Genomic DNA, 14,719 nt, shown 5'->3' on the forward strand with positions numbered 1-14,719 from the left:
GACGAAGCACCACCTAGTGGTCAGAGAAAGAACTGATCCCCTTTAAAAGACCCCAAATGAGTCTCTGGTTATGGGGTCTTAACCCTCTGAAGCCCGAGCAGTGTCAGTGTCACGATGTAAATCCTGCACCTCCTGTCACCTCCTGTTCAAAAAGAGGAATTTGAAATGTTTATTTATTTAAAATAAAATTGGACAAAAAAAGGGAATCTTTCCGTCTGACTTTTTTCCCTAATATATTTTTTTAAATGAGGGCTCCAAATTAAATTCATGTTGAACTATTTATATTTTTCTCTACTTTCCTCCTTTGCTCCGTGTTCAGCAGTTCAGTTCATTCAAAGTTTAACAGAAGTTTTTATGACGTGACTCTTGGTCGCGTCCCTTTTGTGTTGAGATCAGTATTATTTTACAGGATCTGGTTCCTGCATACGGTTTATTTGTGGCGACATTTTAAATGAGACTTGTAGAATAACGGTCATTGTTTTAAGATTAAAAGAAGCGGTCGTCACACGTGCTACGTTCGGGGCCTGTCGAAAATTTTAAATCCCATGATTTCTTTTGTCTATGATAAATAAAACAAGGCCGTCAATTCCTCAGATGGGAATTAACTTAATTAAACGTAATTAACTTAATTAACTTGTTTTCTTTTCGCTACATGTGAATGTTTAATTATTTAAATAAATCACTTGATGTTTGGCAGTTTAATTTGAACGCAAAGCAAACTGCCTCAAAATTATCGACACAAAATGCATGAATTGATTTTTATTTTTTTACTCTTTACACTGTATTTATTTTGTTTTGTTTGCAGGGGAAAGTGGAGCAGGAAAGACCGAAGCCAGCAAGTACATCATGCAATACATCGCTGCTATCACCAACCCCAATCAGAGGGCCGAGGTCGAAAGGTGAGCCTGAAAATGATCTAAAATATTATCAGGGAGTTTCAAACTAGAAATGTTCTCACAAAAAAACAAGTCATACCTTTTAAATAGAGATGTGTTTTTTTGTTTATCCAGATGTGCCCACATACATGTGATAAGTAGATGTGAGTGGAAAAACTCCTCTTCCTCAAATTTGAGTTTCCACAGACTCATTCATGATTATTTTCTAGGTCAGCGTTATTATCTTATCTTATCTTAGATGTTGTTGTGAGAAGTAACTCATTGTTATATTTCAGGGATTAATATTTCCGATAGTCAAAGTCTCTTTGTGAGTTATTGTTCCAGCTCAACTTTAGAGCATATCACAGATAACTGAGTGGGAGGGGACTGGGACATCGATGTGTTGAAATCGTTGGATGTTAAGAGTGAAGTAAAGTAAACTAAATGTAGGTCAGAGGTGAAGATAAGAGTCCTGCAGGGAAAATGTTTTTGGGTCGACTTTAAATACAAAACAGTACATTTTGTACGCGGCAGATTCTAAACGCTTAAATATATCTGCAGCACTCGATAAATAATTTTGAAAGACTATTTGACACTGGATTATGGGGTTAATAACGTGCTAATATCAGGGGCGTTGCTACTGTATTATGCAGCACGACAGTGTTTGATGCAATGCATCCAAATCAATGATGTTTCTAATTATTTCAATATCCAAGATTGTGGGGAAAAAAATCCCCTTATTTCATATGCAGAAAAAAATTAATCATGAAAAAAAAGATAACAGGCATTACATAACCAAACTGGCATTTAAAGAGTTAACCTGAATTAAATCCTGAAAATGTATGAATATTTGGTGGTTAATCTCAGTAAAAGTGGAAACTAATTAATTTTTTCAATGTTACGGCATTTTTTTAACATCCGTTTAATTAACTTTTCTCTCTTTTACCAGTTTGTTCTGATTGATACTTGATACCTGGTGTTTTACAGGCAACGCACTTTCATGCAAAACGACGCCTTGTTGCACAAAGTTTATTTGCAAAGTAAGACTGTTGATTAAAGTTTATAATGCTGAGGATGCAGCAGGAGGTCACAGTGTGTGTGTGATGAGTCAGTCCTTCTATCTCTCTACATGTTACTTCATATTAAACCTGCATTATTTCTTCCTAATGGCCACTTGGGGGCAGCACAACCAGCTATAAACACAATGTTGGCATATCCTCGTGTTATAAAGTCGATTCGGTGTCTTTGCCGCACCTCTTTTTCACCCGATTAACCTCTTCTCCTGTAACGTCGTCCCCGCCTCCCCTCAGGGTGAAGAACACGCTGCTCAAATCCAACTGTGTGCTGGAGGCCTTCGGGAACGCCAAGACCAGCCGCAACGACAACTCCAGCCGCTTCGGCAAGTACATGGACATCAACTTCGACTTCAAGGGAGACCCCATCGGAGGCCACATCAGCAACTACCTGCTGGAGAAGGTACACGCGGGCGGTCGCACCTGGTGGGGATTTAGTACAGATACTATTTTTACCGGGGGTCATTTTCTTGATTTTACATAATTTCTTAAATTCACCTTTTAAAGGCACTTGCATATTTTAGATACTCATGTGTTTTACATCTAACATTGCAGAACAATCTCAGCTCTCTATATAATGAGGCACCATTGTCCTTAGGCAGAATTTCCAAAATCGAGATTCAAATTTTCAGCTTAAAAAGCTGAAAATTTGAATCTCGATTTTGGAAATTCTTCATATTGAAGATATTGTGAAAACATAACTTTACTCATGTGGTCGAACTATTTTGGTGCTAGAAATTGTTTTACCAAAGGTCTTTGGTTCACAAAAGCAGTGAAATATATGAATAAAATGGTAGAAACATGTAAATAAATGTCTAAAACCAAATGTATTATTATATGGTGGGGATGATGTGCTGTGGCTGGCTTTGTGGTAACTTCTACACTGTGCAACCTGGACTCTTTTTCTTAAATGTTTTTGTGACGAATGGCGACATTCTTTTGTAAAATTCGTCAAATTTTGAAGGAGAGAGCTGCAGACGGCTGATTCTCCTCACCGTCCATGTACGGCCACTTAAAAGTATTTTTTTTACCACTGACAGATTGAGACAAACGCCATGAAAAGAGCCCTAAAGAGACATATAAATACATTTCCTTTTCCTTCAGCTTGATCTCGTCTGTTTTTATCACTTGGAGAATCTCGTTCTGAAATATCTCGTCGCGTCCACATTGAAAATCGTTTTTAGATCACAACAGATTCTGACAACCGACCCTCCTTCTCTCAAACTCTCACTCACGTTTAAAGAAAACTATTTTTATTTCTCTTTAGGGTTCTTTCCATAATGCTGTCGGACACTTATGACAAGAATCTGAGCCGGTCGGTGGCAAAAACAAGCACTTTTTACTGGAGGTTCATTGACAGTAAAGAGTTTAGCATCTGTTGCTCTTAGAAGTTTCTCATGTTACACTGTCGTTTTTTTTAAAATTATTTCTTTTCCTCCAACAGTCCAGAGTTATTTTCCAGCAGGAAGGAGAGCGGAGCTTTCATTCATTCTACCAGGTAAGTGTGTGTGTGTTTGCATGTGAATAGAGTGTGTGTGTGTGTGAGTGGCGCTTGCAGTCATTTATTTTAGTTTGAGCATGTGAAAGACTAAACTCGGCAGCAGGAAATACGAATCTGTGCAGAATGTCTGAGTCATCAAGGGGCCTTTTGTTCCTCCACGAGGAAGTTCAGGGAGCTGGAAGCGAGGCCTCCGTTTTTATTGGAAGAAATTGATGCAATGAGTTCAAACACGGTGAACAATGCCGTCACATTATGTGAGCGTAATCACGTCATTTCACTGTGTCATTCTGCAAAAAAACAACCGGTGTTGTCAGTAAAAGTGTGTCTGTCTTTTGATTGGTCCCCAGCTGCTCAGAGGAGCTCCAGACTCCCTGTTACGCTCTCTTCACATCCAGAAGGATCCGACTGCGTACAACTACATCAAGGTCGGAGGTCAAATCAAGGTGCGTCTTCCTATTCGACTCACAGAGCAAACAAACGGGAGGAGCCCAAGGACAGGAAACCCCTCAAAAAGAGAGCGGCTCTCCAGCGTGTCTGCAGAGGGAGGAACACGTTAAATTACACGACTTACAGATGTCTCCTTGCCGCCGCCGGTTTACACGTCTCTGAAACCAACCGAACAAATCACGAGGGCAAAGGGTCTCATGGAGAGAAAGTGTTTTCCGCCGTCTTTGCATGAACCTAATGAGCTGGAGCTCTAAAAATAAACCCCGCTTGACAGCAACAAACGGCCTGATGTCGTGGAACACGAAGCCACCAAATAGCTGAGGCGGCGGGTTTGTACGCTGGGGGAAACATCACAGTTCAGCACCGGTTTGTAGTTTAATTAACCGGTTAACTAGATTAACTGGATGAGAAGAGAAAATACCGTGACCCCGGTACAAAATGTGTTTTCTTCTACATTTAAATACGCCTCAGCTGCAAAAAGAAAAAAAAAAAAAATATTTTCAAGGCAAACAGTTTGAAAGCGAACAATAACAGAGTTTCCTCTCTCTCCTCTCTCTCTCTCTCTCTCTCTCTCTCCCTCTCTTCTCTCTCACCCTCTTCTCTCTCTCTCCCCCTCCCTCCCTCCAGTCTTCCATCAACGACGGCGCCGATTTCAAAGCCGTGGCCGACGCCATGAAAGTGATCGGCTTCACCGGGGACGAGATTCAGACCGTTTACAAGATCCTGGCCACCATCCTGCATCTGGTAATCCCTGATCAAACACTAGAATCCCTCCTCACACCAGCTGTCCCAGTGTGGGAGCTCCTGTTTGGAGGTTCTAGAAAAATGAGCGCCGTCTTGAAAGATCGATACAACTAGCAGGCTCTTAGCTTAGCTTAGCTTAGCATAGGGACGGGAAGATTGTCTCGCTAACTCAATATAAAACTACCTTTTTAATTTATGTGCAATTTAAGTTTCTATATCATTGACAATATCTCTCAATATCACGCTTCTATGTTAGTTTTCATGAAGCACTGGTTGCATTTAACTTTTCAATTTTTTACATTATTTATTGACCTTACTCTTATTATTATTATTATTATTATTATTATTATTATTATTATTATTATTGTGTTCCATTTTGCTATAGTGTCAGTATTATTTATTTTACACTTAATAATAGTTTTTCCATTTTTATTCTATTGTTTTTTTGCTATTTTTGCTTCTGTTGTAATCTTGAAATATTTTTTTCTCACCGTGATCCATAAAGTACCATCTCATCTCACTCCATCTTTATCCTCTCTCCTCTCCGGCTTCGTTTCCAGGGCAACCTGACGTTCGCCGTGGACGGCGACGTGACCTTGATCGAGAACCTAAAGCTGGTGTCGGTGATCCGGGAGCTGCTGTCGGCCAAAGAGGAGACCGTGGAGAAGGCGCTGCTCTACCGCACCGTGTCCACGGGCCGCGACGTCATCGAGAAGGAGCACACGGCGCAGGAGGCCGGCTACGGGCGGGACGCGCTCGCCAAGGTGGTGGTGGTTGTTGTTGTTGGGAGGGTACAATTACATGTTGCTGGTCCTCTGTCTTTGTAGTGGGCGGCACACACAAAGAAATCCAAACATTGGCCAGCTGTTGCCCGGAGGGTTGTGACATTTCACTTAGTGCTTGGTCATGTTGTTTTTTCTTCTTGCGATTCACACTGATTCACACGAGCATGAGTCACAATGTTGTGACTCCAGACAGAAGAGACTGTGGAGGAGGCAGCGCTCTGAAGCTGCACTGTGGGCCGGGAGCTAAACTGACTCACTGATGCTGTGACTTTCTTTTTGGTCTCAGAGGCCTCAAGTCTGCTAGACTACTCTGGGCCCTCGAGCACGGCCACTGATCCGTCTGCCACATCCTAGCCGCACACTAGCCGCACACTAGCCGCACACTAGCCGCACACTAGCCGCACACGAGCCTCACACGAGCCTCACACGAGCCGCACACTAGCCGCCGCACACGAGCCTCACACGAGCCTCACACGAGCCGCACACTAGCCGCCGCACACTAGCCGCCGCACACTAGCCGCCGGACACTAGCCGCCGCACTCTAGCCGCACACTGACCGCACACTGACCGCACACTGACCGCACATTAGCCGCCGCACACGAGCCGCCGCACACGAGCCACCGCACACTGGCCGCCGCACACTGGCCGCCGCACACTGGCCGCACCCTAGCCGCACCGCACACTAGCCGCACACTAGCCGCACACTAGCCGCACACTAGCCGCACACTGACCCGCCGCTGTCGTCTGCAGGCCATGTACGAGCGGCTGTTCTGCTGGATCGTGGGACGGATCAATGACATCATCGAGGTGAAAAACTACGACGCCAGAGTCCACGGGAAGAACACCGTCATCGGCGTGCTGGACATCTATGGCTTTGAGATTTTCCAGAACAACAGGTTAGGATTTACATGTTTTTTATTTAAGAGCCTTTTAAGGGCGACCTGGAGAAAGTAGAGACAGAATATTCTTCCAATATTAAAAAAAGTCAAAACTTTATAGAAAACATTTTGCTTTTGTGGTGTAAATCTTTCGGTATCTTGTGATCTCCGTTATGCAGTAAGAACGGGGCGGCTGCGTCTCAGGGGGAAGAGCGGGTCGTCCATTAAACACAAGGCCGGTGGTTCAATTCCTGGCGCCTAAATGTTTCTCGCTTCAAACAAAACAAATACACAAAGTTACAATAATATATGCAAAACTTTTTATTGAAAGGTTTTTATTATTCCTCAGTGACTTTAAAGAATAACAAGTTCACGTTATAAAAATGGTTGTGGCCATCTCCCTGTATAGAACGAGTAAAACATGCAGCTGCATTCATAACATTTATTCCCATCCTGTTTCCGCAGCTTTGAACAGTTCTGCATCAACTACTGCAACGAGAAGCTGCAGCAGCTCTTCATCCAGCTGGTGCTGAAGCAGGAGCAGGAGGAGTACCAGCGAGAGGGAATCCCCTGGAAGCATGTAAGGAGGACGGGTTCATGTTTCAGGGCGTCTGCTCTGTGTTTCAGGGCGTCTGCTCTGTGTTTCAGGGCGTCTGCTCTGTGTTTCAGGGCGTCTGCTCTGTGTTTCAGGGCGTCTGCTCTGTGTTTCAGGGCGTCTGCTCTGTGTTTCAGGGCGTCTGCTCTCTGTTTCAGGGCGTCTGCTATGTGTTTCAGGGCGTCTGCTCTGTGTTTCAGGGCGTCCTTTGAGGAAGGTCGTTTAAAATAAGCTTTGACTTCCTAGATTCAGAAAGATAAAAATAAATAATGTTTACTTTTATTCACTTGCCTAGTATGTATATTAATTAATATCATGTGCAATATTATTACTTTTTCCTTTATTTTTCATTATCTTCCCTATTTTCCTATTTTATTTTACTTTACTAAGTTATTTGTATGTTTTTTAGTGTTGTTCTATTTTACTCTGGTGCCAGTGTTTCTTCTGATAAATGTAATATTTATTATTTATTTATATTACATTATTGTTTATATATGTGTATATCTTTTTAATAAAACATTTTAATGAAGAATTTCCTTCAGATTCCTAAAGTTTCTACCCCATCTTGTGTGCCTCTCCCCCGTCGTCAGATCGATTACTTCAACAACCAGATCATCGTGGACCTGGTGGAGCAGCAGCACAAAGGCATCTTCTCCGTGCTCGACGAGGCCTGCATGAATGTGGGAAAAGTCACTGACGAGGTTTTCCTCCAAGGACTCAACGTGAAGCTGGCCAAACACGCGCACTACTCCAGCCGCAAGGTAGGGGGCGCCGGTCTGACTGCTGCTCGCTTTCAAGCTGGCCTGGGATCTGTCATTCACTGAGTACATAAATATATCTACAATATTGTTATCCTACTTTAAGACCAAATATAGATGTCTCAACTAGAGGTGCAGTAATGTTTTTTAATCTTTCCTTTGATATAAAACAAATCTATTTTGATAATCAATGAAGCAAAAAAACTTGCGTCTCAAATCTTCTAAACAATACATTTAATTCAATTGATTTAGTATAGCCCAAAACCACAAATTACAAAAGGGAAGTGAATAAGTAAAAGTGAAGTGAACAATAAAGTGAATAAGTTTCATCTGATGATAAGCGTTCAGGAAAGTTATCGTCTATTTTCGTGCGTTTTATAGACCGGTCTAGTAATCTATATATAATAAAATAATAATAATGTGTTGCAGCTTTGTCTGCTGAACAGATCATAAAATATATGGTTCTCTCTTTCACAGCTGAGGTGTGGATTTTTTTTTTACGGCTGATTTTATCACAACATTCCTGGCCGTGATTTACAAATGCAAACGAAGTAATGCGACACAATAAAATGAGCAATAAACCTTCATGTAAACGGCAAAGCTTTATCTGAGATTGTGCCGGCGGCGCCGTGGTAACCCGAGAGCAGCAGAGAGCCGACGAGGCCGAGCTGTAAGTAACCATTAGTGCCGAACATGATCCTGTTGCCTTTCATATTCAGGAAGGCTTGCTGTCTAATTCCCTCTCACGGTCCCACTAACATGTCCTGTTTGGGGTCACATGACTTGGATATGTGTTTCAGCTCCTCTGCAGATGTTAAACATGTAAAAAAATGTGTTTGGAACAGCTGTGTTTTTGTTGTTTTTAAATGACTGCAAGTCTCTGCTAGGACACAAGGGGGCATCAGCTGTCAGCAGGAGAGAGAGGGAGAGAAAGAGAGAGAGGGAGAGACTGACTCGACACTATGTGCACAAGTGATGTCACTGCCAGCCAATGAGAGTGTACGGAGCTGGTGCTCTGCTGTGTTTATATAGGAGGGGAGGAGAGAAGGAAGGAGGGTGGGAGAGAAGAGAGAGAGAGATGACCGGACTGTAGATCTGAACACTCAAAGCTACAAAGTGAGGCTAATGCCTAGTTTATACTTCTGCTAAAAAGCTATCTTTGAGGCAACAAACGTCCCCTTGCACTCAAAAGGAAACTGGTTAGAGTTGGGGGTCAAAGGTCACAAAACCTCACAAAACACATTGTTGGTCATTATGCTCAACATGATGACATTCTGGATCGACATGGATGTAAACTGCAACCTTACTGGTTGGTGAGGGCCAAAACATGTGAGGTTGTAACACACAAACTGGTGGTTAGGAGTAGACGTTAGGAGGTCATGTTTGGACTTTTCGATATCGGAGTGATTAGTTTTGAGTATGATCTGGCCATAATTGTATTTGAATTTTTTATTATTTTTGAGACGTGTGAATTACTTTTACACAAATAACAAAAAACAGAACGAGAAAATACTCTCCCTCTATGTTAGCGCGACCCCAAAATGGACGTCCTAACCAACCTCCGTCATGCAAATTGGCTCACGGGGAAAAGGTTGTGAAGATCTCAAAGAGCAGACTTGAAACATCCACCGTGGCTCTCCAGCCTCGCAGCTCAACCTCGCTTCTTTCAAGTCTGTGCCGGGATAAAAAAAATAAAAAGTGTGAAGTGCAAGAGGGAGAGAAAGGAGGGAGGGAGGTGCACAGGGAGAGACTGGGAATTCAATGTGAGAGGAAGTGAGATGCACATCAAGGGAGAGGACAGGGCTGAGGCGAGGACGGATGGAGAGGCCGCAGATTCCTGCATTTATTTTAAGGCTCCACTCATCAATATTTAGTTTTATACCAAAAATAAATCAAATGAACACGTCTCAGGTGAAATGGGTCGGTTTGTTTTAGCCTCACTTTTTTTTTTTTTTTTCTGGTCTGCAAACTTTTTATTTTCCCCTCATCAGTCTCATTACCAGCAGAAGCAAGCAAAAAAAAAAAGCTCCAATAAAAACCCAGTGTGCACAACCCGCCCAGCACCAAACGGCTTAAGTTGGTGGAGACAAAAACAAAACAAAAAACAGCTTAAAGGAGAGTTCTGTTCATCAGGGAGCCAGAAACACGACTTCAGATGAAAGCTAATGTCGCTCCGTGTCTGCTGGATGTGCGAAAAAGCACATTGTACTAATATGTTAAAATATCAGATGACTCGAGTCCTTTCAGTGCAGGACTTTGTCAGTTCTCAAGCCCAGCTGAGGTTTAGGAGAAGATCAGGTCGACGTTAACTTGACGTGACAAAATGTCAACGTGTAGTTTTTAGTTTTGAACGGGACGTGAACCCTGGTCTCCTGCATGAAACTCCTGCAGTTGTTTGATCAATAACTGCTCCATATTAGCCAATAGATTATAATTTGACCGTTTTTAATGCACCTTTTTTTACATGCATATCATCTGCAATGTCAATATAAATCCTACACGCTGCCTTTACAGCATAGAGACATCTTTACATATTGTTAATAACTATCCAGTCCTTGGACATCCATATTTATAACTGACAGAACACTGGACCTGGCATTTTATTTTATTGTTGGTCATTGGAGCTTATATTTATATATATATATATATATATATATATATATATATATATATATACATACACACACCTACTTGTGTACAGTCCTTTTTTATTCTTTCACTTTTATTTGTCCCGCTTTGTTGTCCTTGCTGTTATTGGTATTTCTGTGTATGAGTCATATTCCTTCTATGTGCAAGAATACTTGGCCGTGGATGGAAGGACATGAGGTTCACAGAGGTGGAAGCTTCAAAAACAAGTCCTATAAATTGGACCTGGAGTTGAGATTTCATTTATTTTGTGTCAAGTAGCTGTTCTCCGTGGTCACAGAATGAATCTCTGAGTCTCTCGGCACAGAAACAAACACGGAGCACGTCTTGAATTTCATGCAGAAACCCGACGAGAGCGTTGAAGGACGACGCTTCGGAAGAGACCGAGTCAGAGATCTATTCTCGGAGATGTTCCTGTAACACTATCCGTGCCGCGGTTCAGACTCCTCGTCTTCACTCGGCTCCCCTGGTCCCGGCTGTTAGCGCTCCTCGTTCCTTCATCACTACTCGTCTGAGCCTCGAGCTCCTGTTGCATGTCACATGTCGCTCTGTGGGGCCTCTAAATGTATTTTTCGAGGTATAACACCAGTTATACAAAAAATGTTTACAAAAATGTAACATTTACATTTGTGCAGCCTCTACTTGCAGCCTCTCCTCTCCTCTCCTGCAGTTCAGTCCGAGTTTCAAGGAATTGTTGTCACGTGACTGTCTGTCTCAGCTGAGTCCATCATGGCTTCCTAGTTGCGTTGAGGAGCGCAGAATTTAATGTTTTTTACAGGATCTGGTTTCAGCAAAAGGTTTTGTGGCGAGATTTTAAAGGAGACTGTTTTTGACGCAATATCAGAATTGTAAGCTTCGTTTTGGCTGCTTTTTGAGTTAAAGGTCGGAAAGAAGAACATTTGACGATAATACATGTTTTTACAGCTTCTGGGAGTTTTAAGATAATATGTATATTTTGTGTTGGGGTTCGGGGGTTAATGACACAGTAAAGGAGCAGCTAACAGACTAGAAGCAGGAGAGGAGGTGCGTTCAGGTTGCTAACAGATGCTCTCTGTTGTGGCTGCATGTTGCTTTGCAGTCTGGCAATGACATTTTTTTTTTTTTTACTGGCCTCCAGGCTTCTCAGCCTTGTTGTGTATTAATGAGACGCTCTTCATGCACGGGAGCCACGGGCTTGTTGGTATTTTAGTTTTCTCTCCAGTTGTTTTCCATCAGGTTGTGTTTGTGTGTCTCTTCACTTTCATCACACTGAAATTTAAAAAACCTTTTACTTTTGTTTACTGCCCCCCAAAAAAACAGTGAGTCCTTGTTTACTTGAGTCATACAGTGTTTTATTCTTCTGTTAGGTCATTGCACCAAAACAAAATTTTGCTGGTTATTTTTCTTATTGACTTGTTTTCCATCTTCCTCGGCTCCATTGAGCTCCGTTGTTGTCCAAAAATGATGAAACGCACACACAGTGCGTGTAGGTGGTTTGAAGACAGCAGCCTTTTGCAGATTTTTACTCGCACTGTTGGATAAAACTGAACAAAAGAATTATATTGATTTAAAACCAGGGGGGGGGGGAAAAAACAAGTTCTATAAACAAGAGTTTTATCAAAGGTGTTGAATTAATTAGGAAAACAAAACATGATTCATTTAATTAACGTATAGTTATTTAGAGTCTGCAAAAGTAACTTTTAGCAGGTTTTATTTTGTTGTTTCAGGACCGGCAAGTTTCGACAGTTTCCAGTCTCGTTCCTGCTGCCCTCTAGTGGCCAAACGATAAAGTGGGCGAGACCGGATTGGGAAGTCGGAACGTTTTGAGAGAAGGAATAACTACATTTATGGGCTTTGTATATTATAAAGTACAACGTCAGCCTTTTTCCTTTCCTCAAAACGTAGCTGAGCCATCAACATGTGCACTCGCTGTAAAATCTTTCATTTCCACCAGTGGATGGTGTCAGTCTCCTCTTTGCTCGTGTTATTTATTTATTTATTTATCACTGTACGCTGCTTTGATCCTCTCGGATGTGCTTATTCTTTTATTTTTATTTCATAATCATATGCTGACACGGTAGTTTTTATTTTTGGAGCAGCCAGCCTGGAAGCTTCATTTCCTGCCTCTGCTTCCTCTCTCCTCGGTTATTTATCCTTCACAAGCCCCGCCCTCACACTTCCTTTATCACCTTTTTTTAGATTTACTTCTCTCGAGCGTCTCACAGCACTCTGTGTGTGTGTGTGTGTGTGTGTGTGTGTGTGTGTGTGTGTGTGTGTGTGTGTGTGTGTGTGTGTGTGTGTGTGTGTGTGTGTGTGTGTGCGCGTGTGTGTGTGTGTGTGTGTGTCCTCGGCCTGCTGCTGCATGTATTTATTGCATGTAAGGGGTCTGAACTAAGTGGTAAAGCGTTCATTAGCTGCAGGGAGTGCACAAGGTCAGCAGCAGCAAGGACGAAGAGAGTATAAAAGTCTATGCTTCATCTGTTAAAGCTGCATTCTCTCTCTTCTCCCGACTCCTCTGGTTGTATAGAAGTCTATATAAATGACTCTACTTCTCTCTTGATTTATTCCCTCAGTAAACATTGTAAACATGAGTTTACGTCTCAATCTCTAGTTTCAAGTCTTCTTTAGGGCGGGGCTTAATGTGATTGACAGGTCTCTGCTACTACCAGAGCCGTATACGGCGTCTCAAAGGTTTGAAAATGGCGTCGACAAACCAAACCGTGACATCACGATGTCTATGGTCGGCGGCGAGTACGGAGGCTTAATACCCTGACAGCTGGCACTCTGTGCTTTGGGCACGACCCGTCTCCTCCTGTGCGGCCTGGACCGGCTCCAGTGACCCGCTGAGACCCCGACGGGTCCGGAGACGCGTCAGCCGCCGCCCATCGGGGGGTCTGGCCCCCGACTGTATGGCTGCTTGGGCCGTGGGGGTTAGAGAGCAGGAGGGACACAGGTTGTTAACGGGTTCTTAAGAGAGAAGTGGATCGTTTGGGAGGGTCAGTTGGGGGTGGGTGGTTTTTTTTATTATATACAATTATTGAAAACAGAACAAATCAGCAAGAACTCCCATTTAAGAAACTGTATGTGTCAAAGTTCTGCTTGTGAAACAGTTCATGATTACTTCAATTCTGCTAAATTACCGGAGATTAATCGACTAATTGTTTAAAAATGACTTCTCCCAGTGTGTCCCGGAATAATTGTGTCCGAGCTGCAGGATGTAATATCTCTCAGGAAGAAATCAATGCTTCATAAATATCACGTTTATTCCCACCGCCGGTTATACTTCCTCTAAATAGTAAATGTGTCTCTTACACTCTTTGGCACATCCTTATATTCCTCCTTTCCTCATCCACTCTGACCTTGTTCTGTTTTTATGTGTGGCCTTCTCTCTCTCACACACACACACAAACACACACACACACAGCCTTCTCCATCACACCCTCGGTCTTAACGCTAGGCTGAGTTCCAAGCACAGAAGAGGTGCTAATAATAAAGCTGCCAAGAAGTGTGTGTGTGTGTGTGTGTGTGTGTGTGTGTGTGTATGTGCGCGTCTGTTTGTGTGTTGGAGTGTAACTGATTGAGATGGATGAGGGGCCGTGTGGCTTCCAGCAGATGCAGGCTGTCGGTCTGAGAGTGCATCTGTTTCTCTCCCAGTTCTCTGTTTGTTTGTTTGTTTGTTTGTTTGTGTGTGTGTCTGTGTGTTTGTTTGTGTGTGTGTCTGTGTGTTTGTTTGTGTGTTTGTGTGTGTGTCTGTGTGTTTGTTTGTGTGTGTGTCTGTGTGTTTGTTTGTGTGCATTCGGTTCTTTGTGTCCTCTGTTTCGTGGCATTTATCTCCTGAAAAATGATTGTCTCCTAATCTTGAGACGGTTAAAACTCCGCACAGGCTTGAAATCAAGACCTCGAGGCCTCATGAAAGCTCACTGGGTCCAATAATTCATCTTTTCTTTTAAATAACATGTTGTGTTCCTTCGTGTGCCGAGCACTTTACTGTTGGCAATAAAAAAATAAAAAGAGAGACTATTACTGGAAGCACTTATATGCGTCGGTAGATTTCTGAAGTGGCAGGGAGGTAAATAGGTGTGTGTGTGTGTGTGTGTGTGTGTGTGTGTGTGTGTGTGTGTGTGTGTGTGTGTGTGTGTGTGTGTGTGTGTGTGTGTGTGTGTGTGTGTGTGTGTGTGTGTGTGTGTGCGCGCACTCCGATGAGTCAATATTTCCACAAAGACCGAAAGTAGTGGAACGTACCGTCTCTGCTCGGCCGACAATGTGACTGTAAAAGTTGGATTTGTGTTCTCTCTCTCTGCTCGCTCGCTCGCTGTTGTCACAAACCGGGCCGCACGGCCGTCACAAAAGAACGTACAAAGAACGTACAAAATGAGCGTTCATACCCATATATTGTGGTGAACGTCTCACCCTGAAGAGGCATTATTACGATGCTATA

General features: G+C 42.8%; 1 protein-coding gene across 1 annotated transcript in view; it reads left to right on the forward strand.

The window, feature by feature from the left end:
- Positions 1 to 14,719, forward strand: part of myo1d (myosin 1D) — a gene marked incomplete at both ends in the record, with an annotated part of 79,733 nt that overhangs the window by 18,797 nt on the left and 46,217 nt on the right. Inside the window, 9 exons of the mRNA XM_079214093.1 lie at positions 806 to 899; positions 2,186 to 2,351; positions 3,393 to 3,446; positions 3,797 to 3,892; positions 4,524 to 4,640; positions 5,201 to 5,404; positions 6,176 to 6,321; positions 6,769 to 6,883; positions 7,489 to 7,659. Of these exons, the coding sequence (XP_079070219.1) occupies positions 806 to 899; positions 2,186 to 2,351; positions 3,393 to 3,446; positions 3,797 to 3,892; positions 4,524 to 4,640; positions 5,201 to 5,404; positions 6,176 to 6,321; positions 6,769 to 6,883; positions 7,489 to 7,659 (1,163 nt within the window). The remainder of the gene's footprint in view (positions 1 to 805; positions 900 to 2,185; positions 2,352 to 3,392; positions 3,447 to 3,796; positions 3,893 to 4,523; positions 4,641 to 5,200; positions 5,405 to 6,175; positions 6,322 to 6,768; positions 6,884 to 7,488; positions 7,660 to 14,719) is intronic.

Source organism: Taurulus bubalis (assembly GCF_910589615.1).
Source record: "Taurulus bubalis genome assembly, chromosome: 2".
NCBI lineage: Eukaryota > Metazoa > Chordata > Actinopteri > Perciformes > Cottidae > Taurulus > Taurulus bubalis.